This window comes from Salmo salar, chromosome ssa07 (assembly GCF_905237065.1).
Source record: "Salmo salar chromosome ssa07, Ssal_v3.1, whole genome shotgun sequence".
Classification (NCBI taxonomy): Eukaryota; Metazoa; Chordata; class Actinopteri; order Salmoniformes; family Salmonidae; genus Salmo; species Salmo salar.
In genome coordinates, this window is record NC_059448.1 from 49,668,070 (window position 1) to 49,693,227 (window position 25,158).

The 25,158-nt window shown below is 42.1% G+C and overlaps 3 protein-coding genes across 4 annotated transcripts; all 3 read right to left on the reverse strand.

Moving 5' to 3' along the window:
* Positions 1–6,424: 6,424 nt before the first annotated feature.
* On the reverse strand, positions 6,425–10,008 carry LOC106609528 (ubiquitin-conjugating enzyme E2 N). The gene is made up of 4 exons (XM_045722186.1): positions 9,879–10,008; positions 8,276–8,522; positions 8,041–8,181; positions 6,425–7,729 (listed from the first exon to the last, which is right to left on the reverse strand). Exons 1-4 carry the CDS (start codon positions 9,906–9,908, stop codon positions 7,683–7,685), a joined length of 465 nt encoding a protein of 154 aa, XP_045578142.1. The 5' UTR covers positions 9,909–10,008; the 3' UTR covers positions 6,425–7,682.
* A 106-nt stretch (positions 10,009–10,114) lies between these two features.
* On the reverse strand, positions 10,115–14,006 carry LOC106609529 (39S ribosomal protein L42, mitochondrial). The gene is made up of 5 exons (XM_014208447.2): positions 13,826–14,006; positions 13,534–13,591; positions 13,348–13,432; positions 12,896–13,059; positions 10,115–10,602 (listed from the first exon to the last, which is right to left on the reverse strand). The coding sequence occupies exons 1-5, from the start codon at positions 13,911–13,913 to the stop codon at positions 10,557–10,559; spliced, it is 441 nt and encodes a 146-aa protein (XP_014063922.1). The 5' UTR covers positions 13,914–14,006; the 3' UTR covers positions 10,115–10,556.
* Positions 14,007–17,053: 3,047 nt separating this feature from the next.
* LOC106609530 (periodic tryptophan protein 1 homolog) lies at positions 17,054–25,005 on the reverse strand. Of its 2 annotated transcripts, XM_045722189.1 has the most exons (15): positions 24,799–25,005; positions 24,395–24,453; positions 21,744–21,925; positions 21,502–21,587; positions 20,776–20,872; positions 20,032–20,139; positions 19,733–19,863; positions 19,564–19,631; positions 19,307–19,403; positions 19,095–19,156; positions 18,853–18,964; positions 18,651–18,741; positions 18,375–18,496; positions 18,131–18,236; positions 17,054–17,627 (listed from the first exon to the last, which is right to left on the reverse strand). In XM_045722189.1, the coding sequence occupies exons 1-15, from the start codon at positions 24,862–24,864 to the stop codon at positions 17,530–17,532; spliced, it is 1,485 nt and encodes a 494-aa protein (XP_045578145.1). In that variant the 5' UTR covers positions 24,865–25,005; the 3' UTR covers positions 17,054–17,529. The 2 variants fall into 2 exon arrangements, with proteins under 2 accessions (XP_045578145.1, XP_045578143.1); XM_045722187.1 differs by having other exon boundaries at positions 21,502–21,925.
* Positions 25,006–25,158: the final 153 nt, after the last annotated feature.

Consider the following 25,158-nt stretch of genomic DNA (forward strand, 5'->3'; position numbering starts at 1 on the left):
TTAGGCCTTACAGCGATTAGCCCATACAAACGCATTGAATAACAGATTCACTATATGGAACAACAGATAGTCCCCCCTCCCCCCCAAAAAAAATCGAAGGAAGTTTGTTCTGAAGTGTCTGTCTTATATCTGAAAGATACCCCTTATTTTTGGCACGAAACAGTCTCCATGTATACTTCAATATTTTCAACTGGTACCGGGGTCCTTCAGACGAGTCTTGTGAGGCCTGTGGGTGTCCTAGAGCAAAACAACCGAAATGTACAGTACGTGTTCGTGAGATCATAATAGTTTGTACGCCAAACCGTTTGGACTCTACAGAAGACCGATTTTCGGGATGTCTCGTGGTCTGACAAACACCACTCTAGCTCTGTCACCTTTCACCGCAGATGCGGAAGTGCGAAATCGGCGGATAAAGACGCATCCAATGCAAAAAAACAGATCTCTCTTAAACTAACAGATTTTATGGGAATTTTTTATTACCGTAATTAGATTTCTGCGGGGGCTCGGACATCAACTCTAGGGTGTTTTAAGGGTGTGGTTCACAGCTCAATCAGCCATCACACCATGGGTTGCGTCCCCATAATCTCTCCTTCCTCCTCAAGTGTGTACTCATTCACTGTTCTCCACAAGTTTAAAAGCATTGGATTGGTGTAGGCATGGGCTAGAGGAGTTTACATTCAACAGTAATTTCCTTTCAAATCCATGAAAGGAAGTGAATAAGTCCACACTTTGGGAGAAAAGAGATGTTATTGGGACACATCCCATTATCAGTGGCTGCCTCCATTTTGAGCAGTGTATACCAATTCCAGTCCTCCAGTACCACCAACAGCACAGATTTCTGTTGTAGCCACAGACAAACTCACCTTTCAATTCATTGAGGGCTTGATGATTATTTGACAAGTTGATCAGGTGTGCTCACAAAAAATGTGAGCTGTTGAGGGTACTAGAGGACAAGTCGGGAAAAACGGATTTAGAGGAGAGGACTGAGAGCAGGTAGCTGTTTGCACGTTTGTGTTGCTGAACATTTTCGTTTGATTCATTATTGATTCTTTCGGTTGTAAACTTCGTAGGCAATAAAGCTATTTTGTTTTGAATTTACCCTGTCTCATGAGCCTCTGTAGTGGAAGCCTAGATCTGGTCAGTGGCAGCACTTCTCTCCCCGTGCTGAGACAATGGCTTTAACCTGGCTTTATAGCTTTAACATTTTTTAACTAAAAATAAATTAGTTTCAATCTATGACAAATTTTGCCATGAATAACACATCAAATGTGACTGCAGAGGGGGCTTAGACAGACAGTGGAATCTTGAGCAGGGTATATTGGAGCGCAGAACACTGTGGCTAAAAGCCTGAGTGAACAGAGACGATACACCTGAAGGACAGCATCATCCATCTAAGAGTAATATTTTCCACCACTGTGACTCAATTTGACCTCGGTACGGAGTGCTCTCAAGGGGCCTGTCTGCAGGCCTGCCTGCCTGGCCGGCCACAGAACTCGCAAGATGAAGAGATGACAATATAAGAGGCTCCATGACATGAATAGCCCTCCCTCTAGTGTTCAGAGTACCTTGCTTCCCTTTTTTAGGTCAGTTAGGATCCCCACTTTATTTTAAGAATGTGAAATGTCAGAATAATAGTAGAGAGAATGATTTATTTCAGATTTTATTTCTTTCATCACATTCCCAGTGGGTCAGAAGTTTACATACACTCAATTACTATTTGGTAGCATTGCCTTTAAATTGTTTAACTTGGGTCAAAAGTTTCAGGTAGCCTTCCACAAGATTCCCACAATAAGTTGGGTGAATTTTGGCCCATTCCTCCTGATAGAGCTGGTGTAACTGAGTCAGGTTTGTAGGCCTCCTTGCTCGCACACACTTTTTCAGTTCTGCCCACACATTTTCTATAGGGTTGAGGTTAGGGCTTCGTGATGGCCACTCCAATAGCTTGACTTTGTTGTCCTTAAGCCATTTTGCCACAACTTTGGAAGTATGCTTGGGGTCATTGTCCATTTAGAAGACCCATTTGCGACCAAGCTTTGACTTCCTGACTGATGTCTTGAGATGTTGCTTCAATATATCCACATAATTTTCCTACCTCATGATGCCACCTATTTTGTGAAGTGCACCAGTCCCTCCTGCAGCAAAGCACCCCCTCAACATGATGCTGCCACCCCTGTGCTTCACGGTTGGGATGGTGTTCTTCGGCTTGCAAGCCTCCCTATTTTTCCTCCAAACATAACGATGGTCATTATGGCCAAACGGTTCTATTTTTGTTTCATCAGACCAGAAGACATTTCTCCAAAAAGTACGATCTTTGTCCCCATGTGCAGTTGCAAACCGTAGTCTGGCTTTTTATGGCGGTTTTGGAGCAGTGGCTTCTTCCTTGCAGAGCGGCCTTTCAGGTTATGTTGATATAGGACTCGTTTTACTGTGGATATAGATACTTTTGTACCCGTTTCCTCCAGCATCTTCACAAGGTCCTTTGCTGTTGTTCTGGGATTGATTTGCACTTTTCGCACCAAAGTACGTTCATCTCTAGGAGACAGAACGCGTCTCCTTCCTGAGCGGTATGACGGCTGCGTGGTCCCATGGTGTTTATATTTGCGTACTATTGTTTATACAGATGAACGTGGTACCTTCAGGCATTTGGAAATTGCTCCCAAGGATGAACCACACTTGTGGAGGTCTACAATTTTTTTCAGAGGTGTTGGCTGATTTCTTTTGATTTTCCCATGATGTCAAGCAAAGAGGCACTGAGTTTGAAGGTAGGCCTTTAAATACATCCACAGGTACACCTCCAATTGACTCAAATTATATCAATTAGCCTATGAGAAGCTTCTCTAGCCATGACATCATTTTCTGGAATCTTCCAAGCTGTTTAAAGGCCCAGTCAACTTAGTGTATGTAAACTTCTGACCTACTGGAATTTTGATACAGTGAATTATAAGTGAAATAATCTGTCTGTAAACAATTGCTGGAAAAAATGCTTGTGTCATGCACAAAGTAGATGTCCTAACCGACTTGCCAAAACTATAGTTTGTTAACAAGAAATTTGTGGAGTGGTTGAAAAACTAGTTTTAATGACTCCAACATAAGTGTATGTAAACATCCGACTTCAACTGTTTATAGTGCTATTTCTATTGTTTTAATTACCATTTTAATTATTTTATTTCACTAGTCCTGCATTTTGGCGCTCAGAGCCTAAGATTTTCACTGTACCCTGCAGTCACACCTGTACATGTACATTAAAAACTCTGAATCTAGACATATTTGACATGGTTTTACCACTGAGCTGTTGCTTGTTTTCTTCCTGATAACACACTCAGTATTTCACAACCTAATTTCAAAACGTACAATATCTACATGAATAGAGGATATTAATCATTGGCATTTAGCACAATTGTGTGTGTGCTTCTTCTGTACCTTTGTTTGTGTCTGCTGTACATTCTGATAATATAATGCAGTGAATCGCTGTTCATGCTGCATCACACCCATGTCATCCTCCTATCTTGTCACACCAACACCAAAATAAGACATCTTACACCATTATTCCATACAGCACTCTTGGAGGCCATGCACTACCACCCCTTTCCTTGCAGTCTCCACCTTGGTGGCTGGTTATATGTAAAGGTCAGCGAAGGAGAAGCCTGGCTCAGCACAGTCTGTATTCCCACTGCAGATGAAATATTCACAGGAAGAGATCCCCCCCCACCCCCACCCCTCCCTTTCTTGTGGAGAGTGGATCTCCAGGCAGTGCAGATATTCATAGTCACAATTCACTCTCATACTGACTGCAGGAGAGGAATCCCATCACAACAAACAAATACTTCATAACGACGTCAGATGAAAAACAGTTATTACCATGCAACCACTAAGACTAGAGAATCACACCACAAATAATGTATTTCTACTAGCGAACAAGCAGAAAGTGTTATATTTCCGTGACACATTGATGACGCGACATCCAAAACATACTGTCTACTGTGAGTGGCCAGACAGTGTTCTACCCTGTGCCGTAAGCACCTGGTGATGAGTAATGTTCACCTGTCAGGTCAATAAATCAATGCCTGTCACAAATGTTCTGTTTATATTTGGAAGTTTCTGAGCGGTCAGCAGTAAGTCACCCTGTAACAACAGATAGCCTACCCTGTAACAATGGATAATCTAATAGCCCAACCCCCACGACTTACTTTGAGGAAAAATGTACTTACTATGACTGGGATGTGGTTGTCCCACCTAGCCATCTTAAGATGAATGCACTAACTGTAAGTCGGTGTGGTTAAGAGTGTCTGCTAACTGACTAAAGTGTACAAATAAAAAATAAAGTGATGGACTAATTTCACTGACAAATCTTTATTTATCTAAGGTTAGTTAATGTTTAGTGTCTAAAAGAAAATACAAGGAATAATATCCTGCATTTATATTCTGAGGATTAGTTCATACACTGAGTGACTCACTGTTGCCATATAAACAAAGACAGGACCATAATACAAGGAATCATTTCCTGCATTTACATTCCAAGGATTGGCACATGGGTCATTCTATGAAAATTGTGGTTTTCCTTTCGCTGCCTTAACCACCAGGGAAAACACTTAAGTGTCAGATAATGACACAAAATGTTTGTTTTAATTGAAGTGCTTTGTGTTAATAGACAGTATATACAGTGCGTTCGGAAAGTGTTCAGACCCCTTGACTTTTCTCACATTTTGTTACGTTACAGCCTTATTCTAAAAAGGATTGATTACATCTTTATCCTCATCAATGTAGATTGATAAGGGGAAACAAACTATTTAATACATTTTAGAATAAGGCTGTAACGTAACAAAATGTGGAAAAAGTCAAGAGGTCTGAATACTTTCCGAATGCTCTGTATATAGTACAACATGCTTAATACCATGAAATTGGCTTGTACTACTCCCTAGGGTCATGAATGAGTTGTGGCTTAGTTACATATTTTGAGTAAAAATATATATTTCTCACACTTTAAAATGTTATAATATAAAAGTATTTAGTGGAATAGTTCAACTAAAATATCAACTAAATAGTATAATTTATAGGGAATAGCTGTCCCTCAATTTCATGTCACTTGTGTTACCCCATTATAGATGACCACTTTGAAAAAAATTCAACATCTTTGCCAACTTCTTCCTGGGTCAAAGGTTCATTGGAGGCAGGGCTGTTTTGAAAAGAACATGGTGGGTCTGCACTCTCTCTTCATGTTAGCAATTTGAAGATTAATTTGGTAATTTCATGCTAACCTTAAAGACATGCTCCGGGACTTGCAACGAGTACGTTTTTTTTTTGCCTCCCGCTTTGGCCAATGTGTTAGTTCATGCATGCATAATCTAGGAGCAGAATTACGGTCTCACCTTGATTAGCCACAAAATCTCTAGTTTGAAAGCGACTGTTTCTGGAAGCTGTGCAACAATATCCCCAATGGAATTCGAGTTTCAGACAATGAGCTTCAGCCCCACACCATTTGAGTGACATCTAGCAAGATGCACACAGCAGAACGAGAGAGCAATGACACATCAGGGACCGCTTTTGGCTAATGAGTGCTACTTCAAAACTACTACCAAATAAGTACTGGAGTGTTACACAGTTTATAGTAAAGGGAAAGGAAAGTTGATTACAATAATTTACAAACACAGCTGTAGCTCGGCCACCTTCCACCGCAGATGCGGAAGGCCGTCATAGGCGGACGCCGTAGATTGAGACGCAGCCCATGCAAAAAACAGATATGTCGGATTTTGATGGGGATTTTTTTTATTGTTACTTAGATTGACGCACAGGTGTGTCAATAGACAAGGTTACGTGATTTATTTACAATTTAAGAAGTGTGGTTTGAGCTACTGTGGCCGACAGCTATGCCATCTTGCCTGCAAATTTGTCACTGGTGTTATGGTAAAAAAATAAGTATATTGTTTAAAGTAAATTATTACTAATCAAAACATTTTCTTAATATTATCAATAACCTTATGTCTTCGATTATATATGCAAACTAAATAGTCAAATTACATGGAAAGCCTGAATTGTCATTAAAATATATGTTACACCAGTGACAAAAAAGGAATATTTTGGGGAATGTAGTAACAAATGAAAATACATTAAGCTGTCATTTATGGTGATTTACAATGATACGGGGTGTTATCTATTATCTACGTTTTGGTAAAAAAAATATACATGTTTTAAATTACTGGTCAAAAAGCCGCGGTTTTCATAGAATGACCCCCACTGAGTGGCTCACTGTTGCCATATAAACAAAGACAGGACAATAAAACCATTGTGACATACTGGCCCCTAAAGACAAGCATGACCCTGACATACTACAGGTACCCATCTACTTACACAGAGCAAGCGTGTCAATAAACAAAACAAATGTGTCATGTCCCCTACCCAGATACACAACAGCACACAGACACATTCATAGGAGTATTACTCAACTTATTTTATTTACAGGAGCCACAAATGCAAAGGTTTATTTTCCCATATCATTTCAGACACCGGTAATGCACGATTCTCTTTGCCTTTTTCACATGAAGAGTGGACTAACCAGAGACATGGAAGCCATTCTCAATCTAAAGGCAAGACGCTTGGATGACGAATCATCATTGATATTTAATTCTAAATCCCTTAGAAAAAGATAAATAAATTAGAACATTCTCTGACTTTCTCCCCTTTCAGGATGTTGGTTGAACTAAACGCTGGATACACTTGCAGTAGAGAATTGTGGAAAATACATGGGCGAGGACAGAGTATGGAAAAAGCAATGAAACACCACCTACCAGAATATGTAGGTACAGTGCTAGCAAGAAAGAGATCAAACAAAATGGCATAACAAAAATATTTTTACTACAACATAACATTTACAGAAAATAAGTACAGAAGCAACACAAGTCTGTGTGGATCTCAGCAATGAAGTGAAGATGATAGTATTTCATGCCTCGTTGTTTCATGTCAGAATTGGGTGTACATTCCCCCCCATTAACACATCTCAGTATCAATACGGATCTAACTTGTTAGAACATTCATGTTCTGAGCTTGGTTAAGTACATGCTTTTAATGAAGTATCATAGGAGAAAAAATAACATTAAAATAACATTAAAAGAAAATGAAAAGAACGCCTTTCTCCCCAGAAGGACGTCGTAACCGACACCCTCACCTCCCTAATCTGAGCTTCTGCCAAGGGCTTGCAAACACAGGACTTCCGAACCCACAACTTCAACTGTCTGAGGGAAACAAAGGTTACTCTAAATTCAACAAGGGGCTAGGCGGCATAACCTCATGTGGACATTTTCAAATGGGTGGGTATTTGGTGGCTGTGTCACAAACTCCCTCAGTTTATTGACCTTCGACTAAACTGACCCATTCTATGACTGTGGGTCCAGGGCGATTTCCTATGTTTGTAAACCCTCGGCGGTGCGCCCCCCCGGAGAAACAGAAAGCTGTGGTTGGGCATCAGCCTCTGTCCATGCATTCGAGCAGTGAGCCGGGACAAAGACAAAACACATTGCTATGTGTCATAAAATCACCCGAGGGCTGCAGTAGTTTCGTTTTCTTTTAAATACTTTACCGTTTTTATTCTTGCTTTTATTTTGGGTTTTTTTTGTCTAAGACTGTCCTTTAAATGCAAATAAAGGAGATCATCTTGGTTGTGTTAACATCCAGTGCCTGTCTGTTTTCTTCTATACCTCAATGCTGTTTCCCGCATAAAGCCGGGTCCATGTCCGAGCTGCAAGGTGCACAGAGAGGGGGTTCATTAACTACAGGTATTAGCATTCTTCTTGAAGGAATGTCTTGCTATCTCTGAATTGATTTGACCTGCAGTGGCACTTTAGGAGGCTGAAGTGAAGAGCACTACAAGAGCAGTAAGTAATTGGTTCCTTCTTACACTCACTGCCTCTGTTTAAAACCAGGCTTTGTTCACATTCAGCGATAGGTACTCTTGATCAGAGGATGCAAAATAATTTAGGTGCCAAAGGGTGAGAATTAAAACTGGGTTCACTTTAAACATGAACATGACACGTAAGCGCGCTGTCTCACCTGTCTCAATGGCTTGGGCTTCGTTTGATTTCCACTGCTCTGCAACATCGTTTGCAAGTGGGTCATCAGGGTTAGGAGCGCTTAATAATGCTTGGATTGATAGCAGCACTGTGCGGATCTGCAAAGCTGGGGACCACTTATCTGTGAGAGAAAAAGGAAATGGTGGAGGAAGGACTCATACTTTGAGTCAGGACATGACTGTGACTAATGATAATTGTGAATCTGGATAACTCACCTTTCAAGATGTCCAGGCATATTCTACCCAGCTTGTCCACATTGGGGTGGTAGATTTTGGTCATGAATCGCACTTTGGGAGCTGCCATGGGATATTCTTCTGGCAGAAAGAGTTCAAGTTTAAAGGTGCCTCCTTCGAAAGGGGAGTCCTGGGGCCCTGAAATCACCACATGGAAGTAGCGTGCATTCGCCTCATCAGGCTCTGCCTTTATTCCAGGAACAGGTTCGGCCAGCAAACGCTGAGTCTCCTGAACACGGACAGAGATACAGATCGAGACATGCAGGTAGATAGACAAACACATGCAAACAGAAACGTGTCTGGTTCGAAGTGAACCCAGTTTAAATTGTCTCAAGCAGAATGCGACACACATGTAGCGAGACAGATAAGCACCAACAACCAGATGTCAGGTCAGGGTCAATAGTTACCAAGGTTTTGGACAACTATGTTTTAGTGCAAGGACAGCCATCCATACATTCAAGATTAGGTTTGGCATTCTGTTTGTGAACTTTTTAGGGCCAATGAACAATCACTCTGTCTTGTCTCTTTCAAGAGCACAAAATAGTCACTCATGCAGTGTTTTAGATCCTCAGCTAAGAGCTCATAGGATACATTCTATTGCAGTTAAATAAAAGGTTAAATAAACAAAATATATAATAATAATAATTACATGCCTGGAGGTGAACTAGCTGCAGTCTGTTTTTTGTGAATTATGTCTGAGGCCTAGTGAGAACCAACATGTAACATCTTCATGGTATGACTGTCATTCTGGAAATAAATGTATTATCAATAACTTTCAAATATAACTCACTGATAGGCCCATGTACACTATAACACCAACTGTAAATGTTTGTCTTCTCAGTTTTTTATTCAACAACTAGGGAAGTCAGTAAGTTAGGCTAGTTGAGTAGGCTGATAAATTGAATGTTTCTGTCAAACATTTGTTTTTGCGGCCACCTAGTATATGTATGACAAACTATTGTCCCATGTCGCTTCATTCATTTTTGACATAGAACTCCTGCAAGACCAACAAGATCTCCTGATCCTACTCATTGGGCCTAGACACAGTTTGAGAGAAATACCTGCACTGCCACCGGCTTCTATACTACAGCCAAGTTAGCTTTGCTACCCAAAGCACTTTCATACACAGTAAACCGAGCAAGTAAATGTGAGTTTATAATACACACTCTGGAGTCCAGTAGTACAGCAAGTTCCATCAATATCTAACTAGCTAAATTTGCTAGCTGTATGTACGTTGCTAACATTAGCTAGCAGTGCCAGTCGAGGGTCACTGCTCAGATCGCTAACTTGAAACCATAGTAAGGTTACTTCAATACATGTACACTAAGAAAAGTATTACTCTCAACACAAATAAGCAATTAAGTAGACTTGGGCCATACTCAGCAGGAAGGTTAATACATTTAACCAAACATTCCTCTGACTTGGGGCTGAGCCTGAGACATACAGTACCTAGCTAACGGAAGTAACGTTAGTTAGCTAGCAAATCCATGGCAATGCACGTGCCGAGTCGTATTTTTCTATGCAACTCAATGGGGACCGAACTACGGCTTGTGAACTATTTATTGCATGGGGTTTTTGGAATTACCTTTATAATCCTGCGGGGTAGTCCTGCCATCTTGTTTTACTGTATACAGTATTTTTGTATGTTCACTCCTTCGTCGCCGACAAACACGCCTTCCGGTGAATGGTGTTGGCCTCTGACGGGATTGTGAATGCTGGGAAATGTATTTTGGTCAACGACCAGCGTGAACATATTTCAATTAAACGAACTTCATGTTCCAGGAGTGGGTGCTTTCAAAATCTTAGAGAAAATACTAGAAATATGAACGTACTCTTTATTGAAATTTCTTTGAATCCCAAAAACGTGAAAGACATGGAGTGAATTGAAATTATCGTAAAAATGGACAGTTGTTCTGCACAGTAGGACCCAATGTTTCAGTCTCAGTTGCAGCTTTCTCTTTCTCCCGCTACGCTGGTCCCCATTGCAGTGTTCTCCTTCTTCCTCCACAATAACATGCAGATACCTTAACCATGTCCCAGAATTTCATGAAATAAAAGGTATTCAGCAAATAGGGAAAATATATATTTCACTGACAGTTTTGGTAATCTGCTTCAAAACATAAGTGCGCAACTACAGATTTGTTAATTTTATTTTACAGCACAAATAATTGCACAAAAAAAACTGTTTGGGATTTGGGGGGTGAGCCAAGCTAATAATTCTGTACGGTATCAATGATTCTGAAGGTAAGAAGCTCCTTAACAACTATCTGTCTTTTGGGGGATCTCTCTTTCTGCGTCGCGTATGGTACCTATGAAAAAAAGGAAGAAAAGTTAACATTTTCAATATACAGTGGATTCGGAAAGTATTCAGACCCTTTGACTTTTTCCACATTTTGTTACAGCCTTATTCTGAAATGAATTAAATTGTTATCTCTCAATCTACACACAATACCCCATAATGACAACGCGAAAACAGTTTTTTAGAAATCTTTGCAAATGTAATTAAAAATAAAATATCACATTTACATAAGTATTCAGACCCTTTACTCAGTACTTTGTTGAAGCACCTTTGGAAGCAATTATAGCCTCGAGTCTATTTGGGTATGACGCTACAAGCTTGGCACACGTGTATTTGGGGAGTTTCTCCCATTCTTCTCTGCAGATCGATGCACAGCGATGTTCAGGTCTCTCCAGAGATGTTCGGTCGGGTTCAAGTCCGGGATCTGTCTGGGCCACTCAAGGACATTCAGAGACTTGTCCCAATGCCACTCCTGCATGGTCTTGGCTGTGTGCTTAGAGTCGTTGTCCTGTTGGAAGGTGAACCTTCCCCCCAGTCTGAGGTCCGAGTGCTCTGGAGCAGGTTTTCATCAATGATCTCTCTGTACTTTGCTCCGTTTATCTTTCCCTCAACCCTGACTAGTCTCTCAGTCCCTGCCGCTGAAAAACATCCACACAGTATGAACCTGCCACCACAATGCTTCACCGTAGGCATGGTGCCAGGTTTCCTCCAGACATGACGCTTGCCATTCAAATAGTTTCATCAGACCAGAGAATCTTGTTTATCATGGCCTGAGAGCCCTTTAGGTGCCATTTGGCAAACTCCAAGCGAGCTGTCATGTGCCTTTTGCTGAGGAGTGGCTTCTGTCTGGCCACTACCATAAAGCCCTGATTGGTGGAGTGCTGCAAAGATAGTTGTCCTTCTGGAAGGTTCTCCTTTCTCCACATAGGAACTCTGGAGCTCTGGCAGAGTGACCATTGGGTTCTTGGTCACCTTCCTGACTAAGGCCCTTTCCCCCGATTGCTCAGTTTGGCCGAGCGGCCAGCTCTAGGAAGAGTCTTGGTGGTTCCAAACTTACTCCATTTAAGAATGATGGAGGCCACTGTGTTCTTGGGGACCTTCAATGCTGCAGAAATGTTTAGGTATCCTTCCCCAGATCTGTGCCACAACAGAATCCTGTCTTGAAGCTCTACGGACAAATCCTTCGACCTCATGGCTTGGTTTTTGCTCTGATATGCACTGTCAACTGTGGGACCTTATATAGACAGGTGTGTTCCTTTCCAAATCATGTCCAATCAATTGAATTTACCCCAGGTGGACTCCAATCAAGCAGTAGAAACATCTCAAGGATGATCAATGGAAACAGAATGCACCTGAGCTTAACTTGGAGTGTCATAGCAAAGGTTTTTATTTATATAAGGTTTACGTTTTTTAATATTAATAAAAATGTGCAAACATTTCTAAAAACCTGTTTTCGCTTTGTCATTATGGGGTATTGTGTGAACATGGATAAAATGTATTTTTTTCTCAATTTTAGAATAAGGCTGTAACATAACAAAATGTGGAAAAAGGGAAGGGGTCTGAATACTTTGCGAATGCAGTCTATAGGTGATTTTAAAAAGGACTGAGTGAGGATTTTACCAACCTTCATGCAAGTTTCTCACTCAATACATTAGCATTACATTAATTTACAAATGAGCAACTAAAGGTACATTTTGGATACTTAACGTTTGCATTGGGCCTTTTATCTCAATATCAAATCATTTCTGGGTAACAATTATGTATCCCTACTGGGATTATTTTCAATCAAAATGGTCAAAAACAAACAAAAATAGCTTCTTAGCAAGAGCAATTTCTCAAGCATGAATTTTGCTAGGACTGTCGGAGTGGGGAGGGGAAATCCGAAGCCTCGTTATTGGCAGAGACATTTGGAACTCTTTCATATTGGTCTATTAACTAATTTACTGCCTGGTGATGTCACCAAGCAGGCCAAAACAGGCTGAAGTTTCAGACGACCTTTTCAAACAGCTCTCTTACACTAAAAGAGCATTATCATTTTCACACCATTCTTCCAACATCAGTATGGAAATATATATAAAACTCAGGAAATTACATTTTTGACTGCACTGGGCCTTTAATACTAAGGAAGTGCCATGTGAGTTCAGTACCAATATTTAATATGGAACGGATGTGGCATCTATCTATTGCCCTGCTTTGAGCAATCAACATCATTTTCTCCTTCTGAGTATCTCTTCATAATTTAGACAGTGCCCAGTTAGTACTGACTATCACTAAAGTGATTCAATCATAGAAGGTGTACTTACTGTCCCACAGGGTACCAGCGGTGCTTGGTGGTGTGAAACATTTTGCTGAGCTCCTCGATGGTGGGGGCCTGTTTGTTCTGCAGCACCTCCCTTCCGAGGTGGGCTTTCAGCACCTGGTCATGTGTCTCTGCCGGATTGGTCAGGGGGTCTGGCCGTAGAATGGGCTACAGTGTCACAAATACATAAGAAAGCCATAACAATCAAAGACCATTTATGCTGTTTTTCAACATAAATCGCAGGGCTTATTTTGCTGTTTAATAGGCAGCATGGTGAGAAAAGGGGCATATTGCTGGCAGATAAATCTCAGCCTCCCACAGACATCATGATTTCACAGATCAATCTGCAGGGCTTATTGTGTTTGCAAATGCAGTATTAACAGTATTTAAATGTTTTCTTTTCCTCATCATCTCTGTTAACGTCAGTATCGGCAAATCCAAGTTCTAATTTCTTACCTGGGTAAGTTCATAAGGAACATCCTCAGAGGGATGGTAGCACACTATGGTCTTCCCATCAGATGTCACACCAATTTCCACCTTACTGCAATGAAGGTGACAAGAAATGAACAAAGTCATCGCAATGCACACTCACAAAATTATGATTTACTGTAACTAAGGCTACGTAGCAAGTTATCTATTTACCAATCATCATCAATGGAAGGTCCACGGATAGTTGACTTGTGAAGGACAGGCACAACGCCTGTTGTGGATATATTGGTTTACATAAATCAAAAGGTACAGTATGATGTGATTAATAACTGCCAAGCTACAGTCACAAGATTGCTAGCCAGCTGGGTTCTCTGCCTCAGAAATGCTTGCTAATATATGTGCGCTAACATTAACTAGATAGCTGACAAAATCCTTTCAGCACTTGAGATTGTGTTCACAAAACGCGTTCCTTAATATTGCAAGTTTTACAATAGACAGTACTCACCTGTGCAGTGTTTCAGTTGAGTAACAGTTGAAAACCGTGTAAATAAACAACTCAACCTATTTAAATGACCTGTAGTAGCCATGCTCATCAAAAATTGTGTATTTGTGTTACATTAAAATATTTCCGTGTATGTACTACAAGGAAATAATTCCGTATGGATACGTAAACCCTACACGTCTGTTCCTCTGTACAAACCTTCATGAACAAACCCTTTTTCTTTAGTAAAGCCAAAGTAAAAATACAAAAATAAAACAACTGGGACAGTTTAACTGTCAAATGTATTTGGGGAAAATGTAATGTAATGAAAAAGTATTTATCACATTTGTGATAAATACTTTTTATAAATGCATTATGACATCATAAATATCATTTTAGAATTGGAATAGAGTAAACTGAGAAATAATAGGATTTTAACATTTTGCTAATTCGTTAACATGAAACACAAGTTACAGCATTGCTCTTAACCTCCATATAATGGCAACTGAACATCAAAAGGGTTACCGATGTGACCTCATACTGGAACCTTCTCAGTACTCCACAGTTCCACCGCCAATGGAGGAGGGGAAGGCAAAGGTATCAGTGAAACTTCAGGCAGAGGTTTTTAACCCATTCACCCTGTCTCCTCTGCCAGAACAGACAATCCGTGATGTTCTTGTTGACTGGGTGCAAAACAAACCGCTCCTTTCACCCACTGCAGCCAGAGGAATGGTCATCACTGGCGTAACCCATGAGGTTGCATACTGTTACAGACTGGAAACATTTACAGAGCACAGGTCAGTGTGCTTAAGATTTGAACCGCAATGCAAAACTTCCAAAGCACCAGTGTCTCCAAAACCAGCAGGGGAAGTAAAGGAGCCACAACCCTGGAAGGTGCCTGTGACCCCGGCCAAGATGTTCCACAACCAGGTGTTAAATTACAGGCTGATTCACACAGACCGAGTGACCGGGTGCTCTTACTGCCAGGAGCAGAAGTGGGTTATGTGCAAGGCCTGCTGTGCCTCTACTAGGGTGCGCTGCCCTGTGTGCCATGGGCGAGGCAGGGGCACCAAAAAGCCCTGCAGAGAGTGCAAGGGTGAGAAGATGGTGCCCTGCATGTCCTGCATGTCCCTGGGCCGGGTTTGCTGTGAGATGTGCGTGGGAAATGGTCAGCTGTGCTACTTCAAAGAGCTGCGGGTGGACTACCGCTGTCATCTTGACAGGTACCTGCTAGGTGTCCCAGGCGGCATCCCAGAGGAGAGGATTTCCCATGCCATAGGGGAGATCCTCCACAATGGCTTGGGCCAAAAGGTGTGTCCCATTAGCACCTTCTCTGTGGAAGAGGTCAACGCAGCCTCACGGCGGATGGTGCGGTCGTCCCACTCCAGCTGGCCCCAGTGCCGCATCATTCAACAGAGACATCTGCTGAGGGCAGTGCCAGTGACTCGAGTCCAGTATCGCTGGAGGGATACTTCTGGGAGTGTGTTTATTTTTGGAGTAGACCACTCCATCTACTGGCCAGACTACCCAGAGAAGAGGATCTGTCTCTGTTGCCCCTGGTTATAGAACTGGTACTGCTTAATTCCCAGATAAAAGCTTCATCAAACACATGCGTATGATAAAGAAGATTGTTGTCCTTTCCTTTTCAAATATCAGATTTACTACAATACCAGTCAAAAGTTTGGACACATCTACTCATTCAAGGGCTTTTCTTTATTTTTAATATTTTCTACATTGTAGAATAATAGTGAAGACCTCAAAATTATGAAATAAAACATATGGAATCATGTAGTAACCAAAAAAGTGTTAAACAAATCAAAATGTTTTATATTTGAGATTCTTCAAAGTAGCCACCCTTTGCCTTGACAGCTTTGCACACTCTTGGTATTCTCTCAACCACCTGGAATGCTTTTCCAACAGTCTTGAAGGAGTTCCCACAGATGCTGAGCACTTGTTGGCTTTTCCTTCACTCTGCAGTCCAACTCATCCCAAACCATCTCAACTGGATCGAGGTCAGGTGATTGTGGAGGCCAGGTCATCTGATGCAGCACTCCATCACTCTCCTTATTGGTCAAATAGCCCTTACACAGCCTGGAGGTGTGTTGAACCATTGTCCTGTTGAAAAACAAATGATAGTCCCACTAAGCGCAAACCAGATGGGATGGTGTATCGTTGCAGAATGCTTTGGTAGCCATGCTGGTTAAGTGTGCCTTGAATTCTAAATAAATCAGACAATGTCACCAGCAAAGCACCCCCACACCACCTCCTCCATGCTTCACAGTAGGAACTACACATGCAGAGATCATCCGTTCACCTACTCTGCATCTCATAAAGACAAGGCGGTTCGAACAAAAAATCTCAAATTTGGACCACAGGACAGATTTCATACCAGTCTAATGTCCATTGCTCATGTTTCTTGTTCTTATTGGTGTCCTTTAGTAGTGGTTTCTTTGCAGCAATTCGACCATGAAGGCCTGATTCACACAATCTCCTCTGAACAGTTGATGTTGAGATGTGTCTGTTACTTGAACTCTGTGAAGCATTTATTTGGGCTTCAATTTCAGAGGCGCAGTTAACTCTAATGAACTTATCCTCTGCAGCAGAGGTAACTCTGGGTCTTACTTTCCTGTGGTGGTCCTCATGAGAGCCAGTTTCATCATAGCGCTTGATGGTTAAGAATCTTTTAAAGTTCTTGAAATGTTCTGCATTGACTGACCTTCATGTCTTAAAGGAATGATGGACTATCTTTTCTCTTTGCTTATTTGAGCTGTTCTTGCCATATGGACTTTCACCAAATAGGGCTATCTTCTGTATACCACCCCTACCTTGTCACAACACAACTGATTGGCTCAAACATATTAAGGAAAGAAATTCCACAAATTAAGGCACACCTGTTAATTGAAATGCATTCCAGGTGACTTCCTGATGAAGCTGGTTGAGAATACCAAGAGTGTACAAAGCTGTCAAGGCAAAGTGTGGCTACTTTGAACAATCTCAAATACAAAATATATGATTTGTTTAAAAATTTTTTGGTTACTACATGCTTCCATATGTGTTATTTCATAGTTTTGATGTCTTCACTATTATTCTACAATGTAGAAAATAGTAAAAACAAAGGAAACCCTGGAATGAGTAGGTGTGTCCAAACGTTTGACTGGTACTGTATATTTTTCACAAGTTGGTCAAATTCGTATTTCTTTACCATTTTTCCCTGATGGGCCTTTCAGTCAATGTTTGAGTAGGTATTTCAGATTTCTAATTTAACCAATGCAGAAATGTCACTGACATAACGCATCGTTTATTCGGGGAGGGAAGGCCAAGATTAGCAAATTTCAGGCCAAGATTAGCAAAGTCCTACACAAATAATCATCTATGACACTAAACCAGATACCTGTGCATTCAAAATCACATTTCAATAGTTATTTCATTGATTGTTAGTCAAAAACAAATATCTATTGAATTATTTTGCCATATACATTCAGATAAATATTGACCTTCCTTGTTGCAAAGACATTTTAGCTCACAAAACAAATATTTATGTGGCACTGAACTATTAGGAGATCTGTTTTAAAAGAAAAGTTTGAAGAGAGAAAGTCCATCCACAGCTCTGGCAATGTTTTTTAAGTGCCTTCTTGGTCCCAGGTTGACAAAGTCTTTGGCTATGTGGATCTCTCTGTGTAAGTCCAAGGTACCGCTCTGTTGATTGGAAGTTGGTCCAGAGTGGCTCACTAGGAAAGCTCCATATCTGCTGTGGAGGAAGTGCTGCTGGATGCCTCAGGCGCTGTGGTTGCCACCAACCGCTCCCGATTGCCAAACACCTCAGCGACTGGAGACAACACGCAAAGAAAGTCAGTGAACATACTCGGTCACGTACACACAAACACACCATGTTGATGACCATCAGCTACTGATATAACACCTCAGTGACCAAGCGGACACAGCTATACAAACCCATGACTCTACTACCAAGCAGGAGAGATGATAGCTATATAAACTTAACAGTCAAAGCCCATAATAAATAGATGTTCAATACAGAGGGAGAGAGATACTATCCCTCTGTATTGAACAGGTAGTTTTTCGTAGCCACTGTGCTTCTACATCTGCATTGCTTGCTGTTTGGGGTTTTAGGCTGGGTTTCTGTATAGCACTTGGTGACATCTGCTAATGTAAAAAGGGCTTTAAATACATTTGGGTGATTGATTAAAAAAAGTGTAAAGGCTAGTTGCCATATTCTAAATATATATATTTTTCTGGAACAAAAAGAAAATACATGATGGACTCGGCTCCTTGTCAGGCCTAGAGCAGAAGGTAATGACATTGAAACTGTACCTGCTGCCACATCACTTATGTCCCAAACCCGCAGGCCATCCCTCTGTCCCCCAAAGGCATATACAAAGGGCATGTCAGGACAGCACGCTGCACAGAACAGCACCCCCTATCAACAGAAAGGGAGCATTTCACCGCAACAGCCACATATACAGCACACACCCAAACTTTTGCTGTTAAGACAGAAACGTGATGGATCTTATTGCAATGACATGGCAATGATTACAGGGACAGAAACCATCGTTACCATTTTCATGTCCCGGGTGTGAACTAGATTGGGCTTGTTCCCCAAGATGTCCCAAATCTTGACGTGTTTGTCTGCTGACGAGGTGACCAAGCATCCCCGGATCTGGCTGCTAAGGTCCAAGCCTACGGGGCCAGAGACAACTGACTTCAATTCTGTTTCCCTGACCTTGAATGCCATGTTTGTGTACCAGTACTCATCCAGTATTTTAAAGTCTGAATATGAAGGGGTAGGGGCTAGAGGAAGTAGGGGCAGAAATTGGCCTGTGACCACACCCACCTGACACCTCTCCGTCATGTGCCCTTAGCGTAAACACTGGCTTGTCCGAGCGTGCGTCCAGACAGTAAATAAAGCCGTCCTCTGTGCTCGCCTAAAACACAGCCAAACATCAGTGAGAGTGGAAACAGGAAAGTGCACCAAGCATTTTCCATGTGAAAGTTAGCCAATATGCTATGTGAGAGGTGGCAAGAGGGCAGCTTACCAGGAAGTTGCAGGGCGAGAAGTGGTTCCAGGCGACCCTTTCCACCTGCCCGCTAAACCTCCAAGTGCGATGGCTGCTGTCCGGGCTGCGGCAGTCATACAGGATTGCCGACCTGGCCAGAGGAAGACGACGCAGGTTAAGACTTGTTAGTTTTGTACATTCACAATCCTGACCTCCTATATACAGCAGATGACAATTAATTGACAATTTCAGAGGTTGTAACAGATTAAGATTGGACATACTTATCGTATGATCCTGATATCAGGGTCTGAGCTTCAAAGGGGTGGAACATCAACGTCTGAACCTAAAAGGGACTTGACTTTAATGTTTGAGATCAACATTACAAGTAAGCAGGCAGGCTACACCCAAAATCAACTTCAAATCATATTTTTGTTTATTTACAGTAGGTCCATTATGAGAAGTTAAACAGGCTGTGATGACTGGATACACATACCTTGTCAGTGTGTCTGCGCAGTGTTGTTGCCGGCTTACCCTGTGCCAGATCCCACAGGATCACGGTTTCGTCGGCTGACCCACTGGCCAAGACGTTGCTGTGGAAAAGAGAAGCAACACACAGAAACTCAGAGTAAAGGTGGAGGGTAGGTTTGTTACAACGCAAGTGACATTTTGATTGTGTGGTTACACTGACATGAGTGGAAAGGTCTGGGGCTAGGGGTGAAGGGTAACGGGAACAACTCCAATATGACTCACGGGACCAGTTTGTTCCAGGATAAGTCCAGTACAGCGTCTGTATGACCTTCCACTGGCTCTGCTGCAGTCTAAAAATTCTAATTGCATGTTAGGATACGGGCCATAGTGAGGAGACACCAACACCATAACAGTAGAAACTACCACATCCAAGTCCTTGTGGAAAAATGACCTTTTTGCTTTTCTTTTTCTTCTTGGAGGCCTTCTTGCTCCCCAGGGTGAAGGCAGGCTCTAGGCAGTCCACCACATCCAGGTCCCACACGTCGATCTGCGGTGTCATGTTGCCTACAGCCGCATAATTGCCTGTACAAACGGATGGAGTTAATGTGAAGTCAAAAAACAACATGTTATACGCTGAGAAAACACTGAATTGAAAGTCCATTTCGCAGAGTCGGGTTGAGATAAACTGCTGTTTGAGCTTAACTCAAACCTGAGAATCCACTCAACACTATAAAAAGTTAATTCACTCACCTGTGCCTTCTGGACTAGGGTCAAAGTTAAGCCACTCCACACACAATGGATAGGCTGGCAGGAGTATGTCATGGTGAACATAGAGGGATTCCTCCTCGGCGTTGTATACTGTGCAGAGGCAAATAAATACATTCATTAAAACAGCCTTTGTTTTTACACTGGCATGTACACAGAGTATACCAAACGTTAGGAAAATCTTCATAATATTGAGTTGCAACCCCCTCCCCCCCTTCCCCTCAGAACAGACTCAATTCGTCAGGGCATGGACTCTGCAAAGTTTCAAAAGCGTTCCACAGGGATGCTGGCCTATGTGGTGGGAAATTGGCAGGATGTCCTTTGGGTGACGGACCATTCTTCATACACACGGGAAACTGTTCATGAAAAACCCAGCAGCGTTGCAGTTTTTGACACAAACCATTGCGCCTTGCACCTGCTACCATACCCCGTACAAAGGCATTTAAATATTTTGTCTTGCCCATTCACCCTCTGATTGGCACACATACACAATCCATGTCCCAAGGTTTAAAAATCCTCCTTTAACCCGGCTCCTCCACCTACACTGATTGAAGTGGATTTGACGTCAGATGAAAGCTATGATCGCTTGTTTGTCAGTCTATGTCATGGAAAGAGCATGTTTGGTACACTCACTATGTCTACACTGATACTATTTGATGCTGTGAAGCAGGAGTTTGTAAGTCTAAGCTGAGAGTCAAATTTCCAGGTAGAACAGTCTCTGTAACTCACCGTGAATCTCCAGGTTGCAGCAGTCCTTCTCTGCTCTGCCTGAAATGATGAGGTTATCATTGGGCTTGATTTGAAAGTCCTCTCGCTCATACTGATCCTGGAGACACAAAGAAAAGATAACAACCAAGTCTGAATGACACAGAATTACCAGAAATGAAGAGCGGAGACGATAAACCGGAAATTATCGACACCAACCACTTATCGCAGACATTTTGCTGATATCGTTCATTACGATAAGTAGCCTATACTAGAGAAATGTGAAGTTTATTCAATGGGACAATTGATGGCTACAACAATCAAACTAGTAGTAGCTGTTTAAAGGATAATAAAAAATAAAAAAATACTGTGGTGTACATTATAAACTTATTGTTTCTATTTATTGGTATCGCATCAATTATGTCATTTAGAACAATACGGATTTTTTAAGTGGCAGGTAGCCTAGCAGGGTTGGGCCAGTAACCGAAAGGTCGCTGGATCGAATACCCGAGCAGACATGGTGAAAAATCTACCGATGTCCCTTAAGCAAGGCACTTGACCCCAATTTGCTTCAGGGGCGCCGTACTACTATGGCTGACCCTGTAAAACAACACATTTCACTGCACCTATCCGGTGTGTGATAATAAAACACATTTTATGTGATATGCTTGGCATGCACTACTAGTTGGTACCAAACCAGACTGGTGAGATGTTTCATCACTCTGAACTGGCACACAGCCCTGGACTCACTGTGTCTTTGATGGTAATGTAAGGATCCTCCTCATTGGTGCTGAACACTGTGAGGCCGGCAAGGCTGTCACCAAGGTTGGCAGTCACTGTGCCAGAAAAAAAAGATGGAACAGTAAGAGAGTTATTTGGGGAAAAAACAAAACAGTGATTAACACAGTCCTCTTGGCATATTAACAGAGAGAGATAACCCATGAATTTAAGATCAGACATAATCTGAGAGCAGATGCAGAAACTATATTTACCCGAGTCTTCCTCATCATATCTATCCAAACCATACTTTGCTAGTTCATCAGCTTCCTCCCTTCCTGCTTCATTTTCATCTTGCTCTGGCTCCTGTCCCTGAACAGCTTCTGCCTCGTCACTCTGTTCCTGCCCGCTGGCCATGCCTTCATCCTCCTCATCCTCCTCTTCACCTACGCGTTCACTGAGTAAACACAAATAAACTCAGCAAAAAAAAGAAACATCCCTTTTTCAGGACCCTGTCTTTCAAAGATAATTCATAAAAATCCAAATAACTTCACAGACCTTCATTGTAAAGGGTTTAAACACTGTTTCCCATGCTTGTTCAATGAACCATAATCAATTAATGAACATGCACCTGTGGAATGGTCATTAAGACACTAAAAGCTTACAGACGGTAGTCAATTAAGGTCACAGTTATGAAAACTTAGGACACTAAAGAGGCCTTTCTACTGACTGAAAAACACCAAAAGAAAGATGCCCTGGGTCCCTGCTCATCTGCGTGAACGTGCCTAACACGGAACCCAAACCGGCTGTGCACGTGCGCCATCGTGCATAAATGTATTTTGTCCCCCCCACACCAAACGCGATCACGACACGCAGGTTAAAATATCAAAACTAACTGAACCAATTACATTAATTTGGGGACAGGTCGAAAAGCATTAAACATTTATGGCAATTTAGTTAGCTAGCTTGCACTTGCTAGCAAATTTTTCCTATTTAGCTAGCTTGCTGTTGCTAGTTAATTTGTTCTGGAATATAAACATTGAGTTGTTATTTTACCTGAAATGCACAAGGTCCTCTACTCCGACAATTAATCCACACATAAAACGGTCAACCGAATCGTTTCTAGTCATCTCTCCTCCTTCTAGGCCTTTTCCTTCTCTTGGCAACTTTCATAAATTAGGTGCATTACTGCCACTGCCCTTATTCGTCTTTCAGTCACCCACGTGGGTATAACCAATGAGGAGATGGCACGTGGGTACCTGCTTCTATAAACCAATGAGGAGAGCAGGACTTGCAGCGCAATCTGCGTCACAAATAGAACTGACTTCTATTTTAGCCCTTGTCAACGCAGATGCTCGTTGGCGCGCACGAGCAGTGTGGGTGCAATAATTGAATAATATAGATGTCTACATTTATTTTGCAACGCACGCGCATGCGAGCGGTGTAGTCAGCCTTTTAGGCATGCTGCAAGGAGGCATGAGGACTGCAGATGTGGCCAGGGCAATAAATTGCAATGTCCGTACTGCGAGACGCCTAAGACAGCTCTACAGAGAGACAGGAGGGACAGCTGATAGTCCTCGCAGTGGCAGACCACATGTAACAACACCTGCACAGGATCGGTACATCCAAACATCACACCTGCGGGACAGGTACAGTATGGCAACAACAACTGCCCGAGTTACACCAGGAACGCACAATCCTTCCATCAGTGCTCAGACTGTCCGCAATAGGCTGAGAGAGGCTGGACTGAGGGCTTGTAGGCCTGTTGTAAGGCAGGTCCTCACCAGACATCACAGGCAACAATGTAGCCTATGGGCACAAACCCACCGTCGCTGGACCAGACAGGACTCTTCACTGACAAGTCACGGTTTTGTCTCACATGGGGTGATGGTCGGACTTGCGTTTATCATCAAAGGAATGAGCGTTACACCGAGGCCTGTACTCTGGAGCGGGATCGATTTGGAGATGGAGGGTCCGTCATGGTCTGGGGCGGTGTGTCACAGCATCGTCGGACTGAGCTTGTTGTCATTGCAGGCAATCTCAACGCTGAGCGTTACAGGGAAGACATCCTCCTCCCTCATGTGGTACCCTTCCTGCAGGCTCAACCTGACATGACCCTCCAGTATGACAATGCCACCAGCCATACTGCTCGTTCCGTGTGTGATTTCCTGCAAGACAGGAATGTCAGTGTTCTGCCATTACCAGCCGAAGAGCCCGGATCTCAATCCCATTGAGCACATCTGGGACCTGTTGAATAGGAGGGTGAAGGCTAGGGCCATTCCCCCCAGAAATGTCTGGGAAATTGCAGGTGCCTTGGTGGAAGAGTGGGGTAACATCTCACAGCAAGAACTGGCAAATCTGGTGCAGTCCATGAGGAGATGCACTGCAGTACTTAATGCAGCTGGTGGCCACACCAGATACTGACTGTTACTTTTGATCCCCCTTTGTTCAGGGACACATTATTCCATTTCTGTTAGTCACATGTTTGTGGAACTTGTTCAGTTTATGTCTCAGTTGTTAAATCTTGTTATGTTCATACAAATATTTACACATGTTAAGTTTGCTGAAAATAAACACAGTTGACAGTGAGAGGACGTTTACATTGACACAAATACATTAATTGCTAATCCTGAACAAGATTTCAAAGAAATCACCATTTATAATGTTGTGGTCAATTTCATTTTTAACTCGTTTGATTTGATGAAACCCACACCATTGAGGAAATTATTTCTGAGTCACGTCGCTGGTGCAGAAATAATGAGTATTTCAAACATTTAGCTACACTTTTCAATTAATTTCCTATATTGACTGAGTTTGAATAGCAGTTTCAGTCTCATAGTCCCACTTAGGTCAGTGTTCTTTTCTGAAGCCCTTCAAACAAACAAAAAAAGTTATGTCAAGTAAGTCATCCAAAAACTCCACTAACCCCAATTGTTCTTTTGCCTCTGCTATAATGTGTTGCAATTCTTCTTTGCTCAACTCCACCTGTAACAAAATGTGGCAACAGGTTAAAACAGACATTACCTAACTGGTGCCATTCATTTTATTTGCATGAATTATGGTACTTATATACTATAAATGCTGTAATTACAACAGAACGTATTAACTAGCTTGCTAGCTATTAATCGGATTCCATGGCAAAACGTTTTGCAACTGAAACAGTTTACTCCCCGAACAAACGTTTTGCAACGAAAACGAGAGTTTCTATTGGCCAAATTCTGGTAGGTCCCTCCCCTTTTCGTTTGCTTCAGTTAGGCTCCTAGAGTAAACGGTAATGAAAACACCACAGACTTATTTTCTGTCTTGTTGGCAATTTAGCTAGCTACTTACCTTATCTGGTGTTTCCTTCGAAACGCCACGCTTCACCCATCCAACACAAGTGATTTGAGAACTCATTGTTGACAACGTTCTAGTAACAACATTCAATGTAATGTACAACTCTAAAGTGTTCAAAAACACTTCGTAAAGAACCAAAAGTTACATACAAATTGCACGCATTGACATGTGAGTTGGGTCCTATAATGGCTAGACAGGCAGTGTCGCAGACTGATGACGTTTAACGGATTGGGGGGGGGGTTTATTGGCGGATCGCAACCAAATAACACCGCCACTGTGAGACCGGTCACGACCAGTCTATACCACTATATCCAAATCACATTTTATTTGTCACATACAAGTGTTTAGAAAATG

Bases quoted from the DNA above. Each gene is read 5' to 3' on its own strand.
- LOC106609528 (XM_045722186.1), bottom strand. From the start codon at position 9,908: ATGGCAGGACTACCCCGCAGGATTATAAAG. The intron at 8,523-9,878 runs GTAATTCCAAAA...GTCCGTGTTCAG, and splicing joins TACCCCGCAGGATTATAAAG to GAGACTCAGCGTTTGCTGGC. The intron at 7,730-8,040 runs GTGAGACAGCGC...TGCACCTTGCAG, and splicing joins AGCCCAAGCCATTGAGACAG to CTCGGACATGGACCCGGCTT.
- LOC106609529 (XM_014208447.2), bottom strand. From the start codon at position 13,913: ATGAGCATGGCTACTACAGGTCATTTAAATAGGTTGAGTTGTTTATTT. The intron at 13,060-13,347 runs GTAAGAAATTAG...GTGACACTGTAG, and splicing joins TTCCTTATGAACTTACCCAG to CCCATTCTACGGCCAGACCC. The intron at 10,603-12,895 runs GTAAGTACACCT...TTTTTTTCATAG, and splicing joins CGCTGGTACCCTGTGGGACA to GTACCATACGCGACGCAGAA.
- LOC106609530 (XM_045722187.1), bottom strand. From the start codon at position 24,864: ATGAGTTCTCAAATCACTTGTGTTGGATGGGTGAAGCGTGGCGTTTCG. The intron at 24,454-24,798 runs GTAAGTAGCTAG...ATTTTGTTACAG, and splicing joins CGAAGGAAACACCAGATAAG to GTGGAGTTGAGCAAAGAAGA. The intron at 19,864-20,031 runs GTGAGTGAATTA...CCGTTTGTACAG, and splicing joins CCCTAGTCCAGAAGGCACAG to GCAATTATGCGGCTGTAGGC.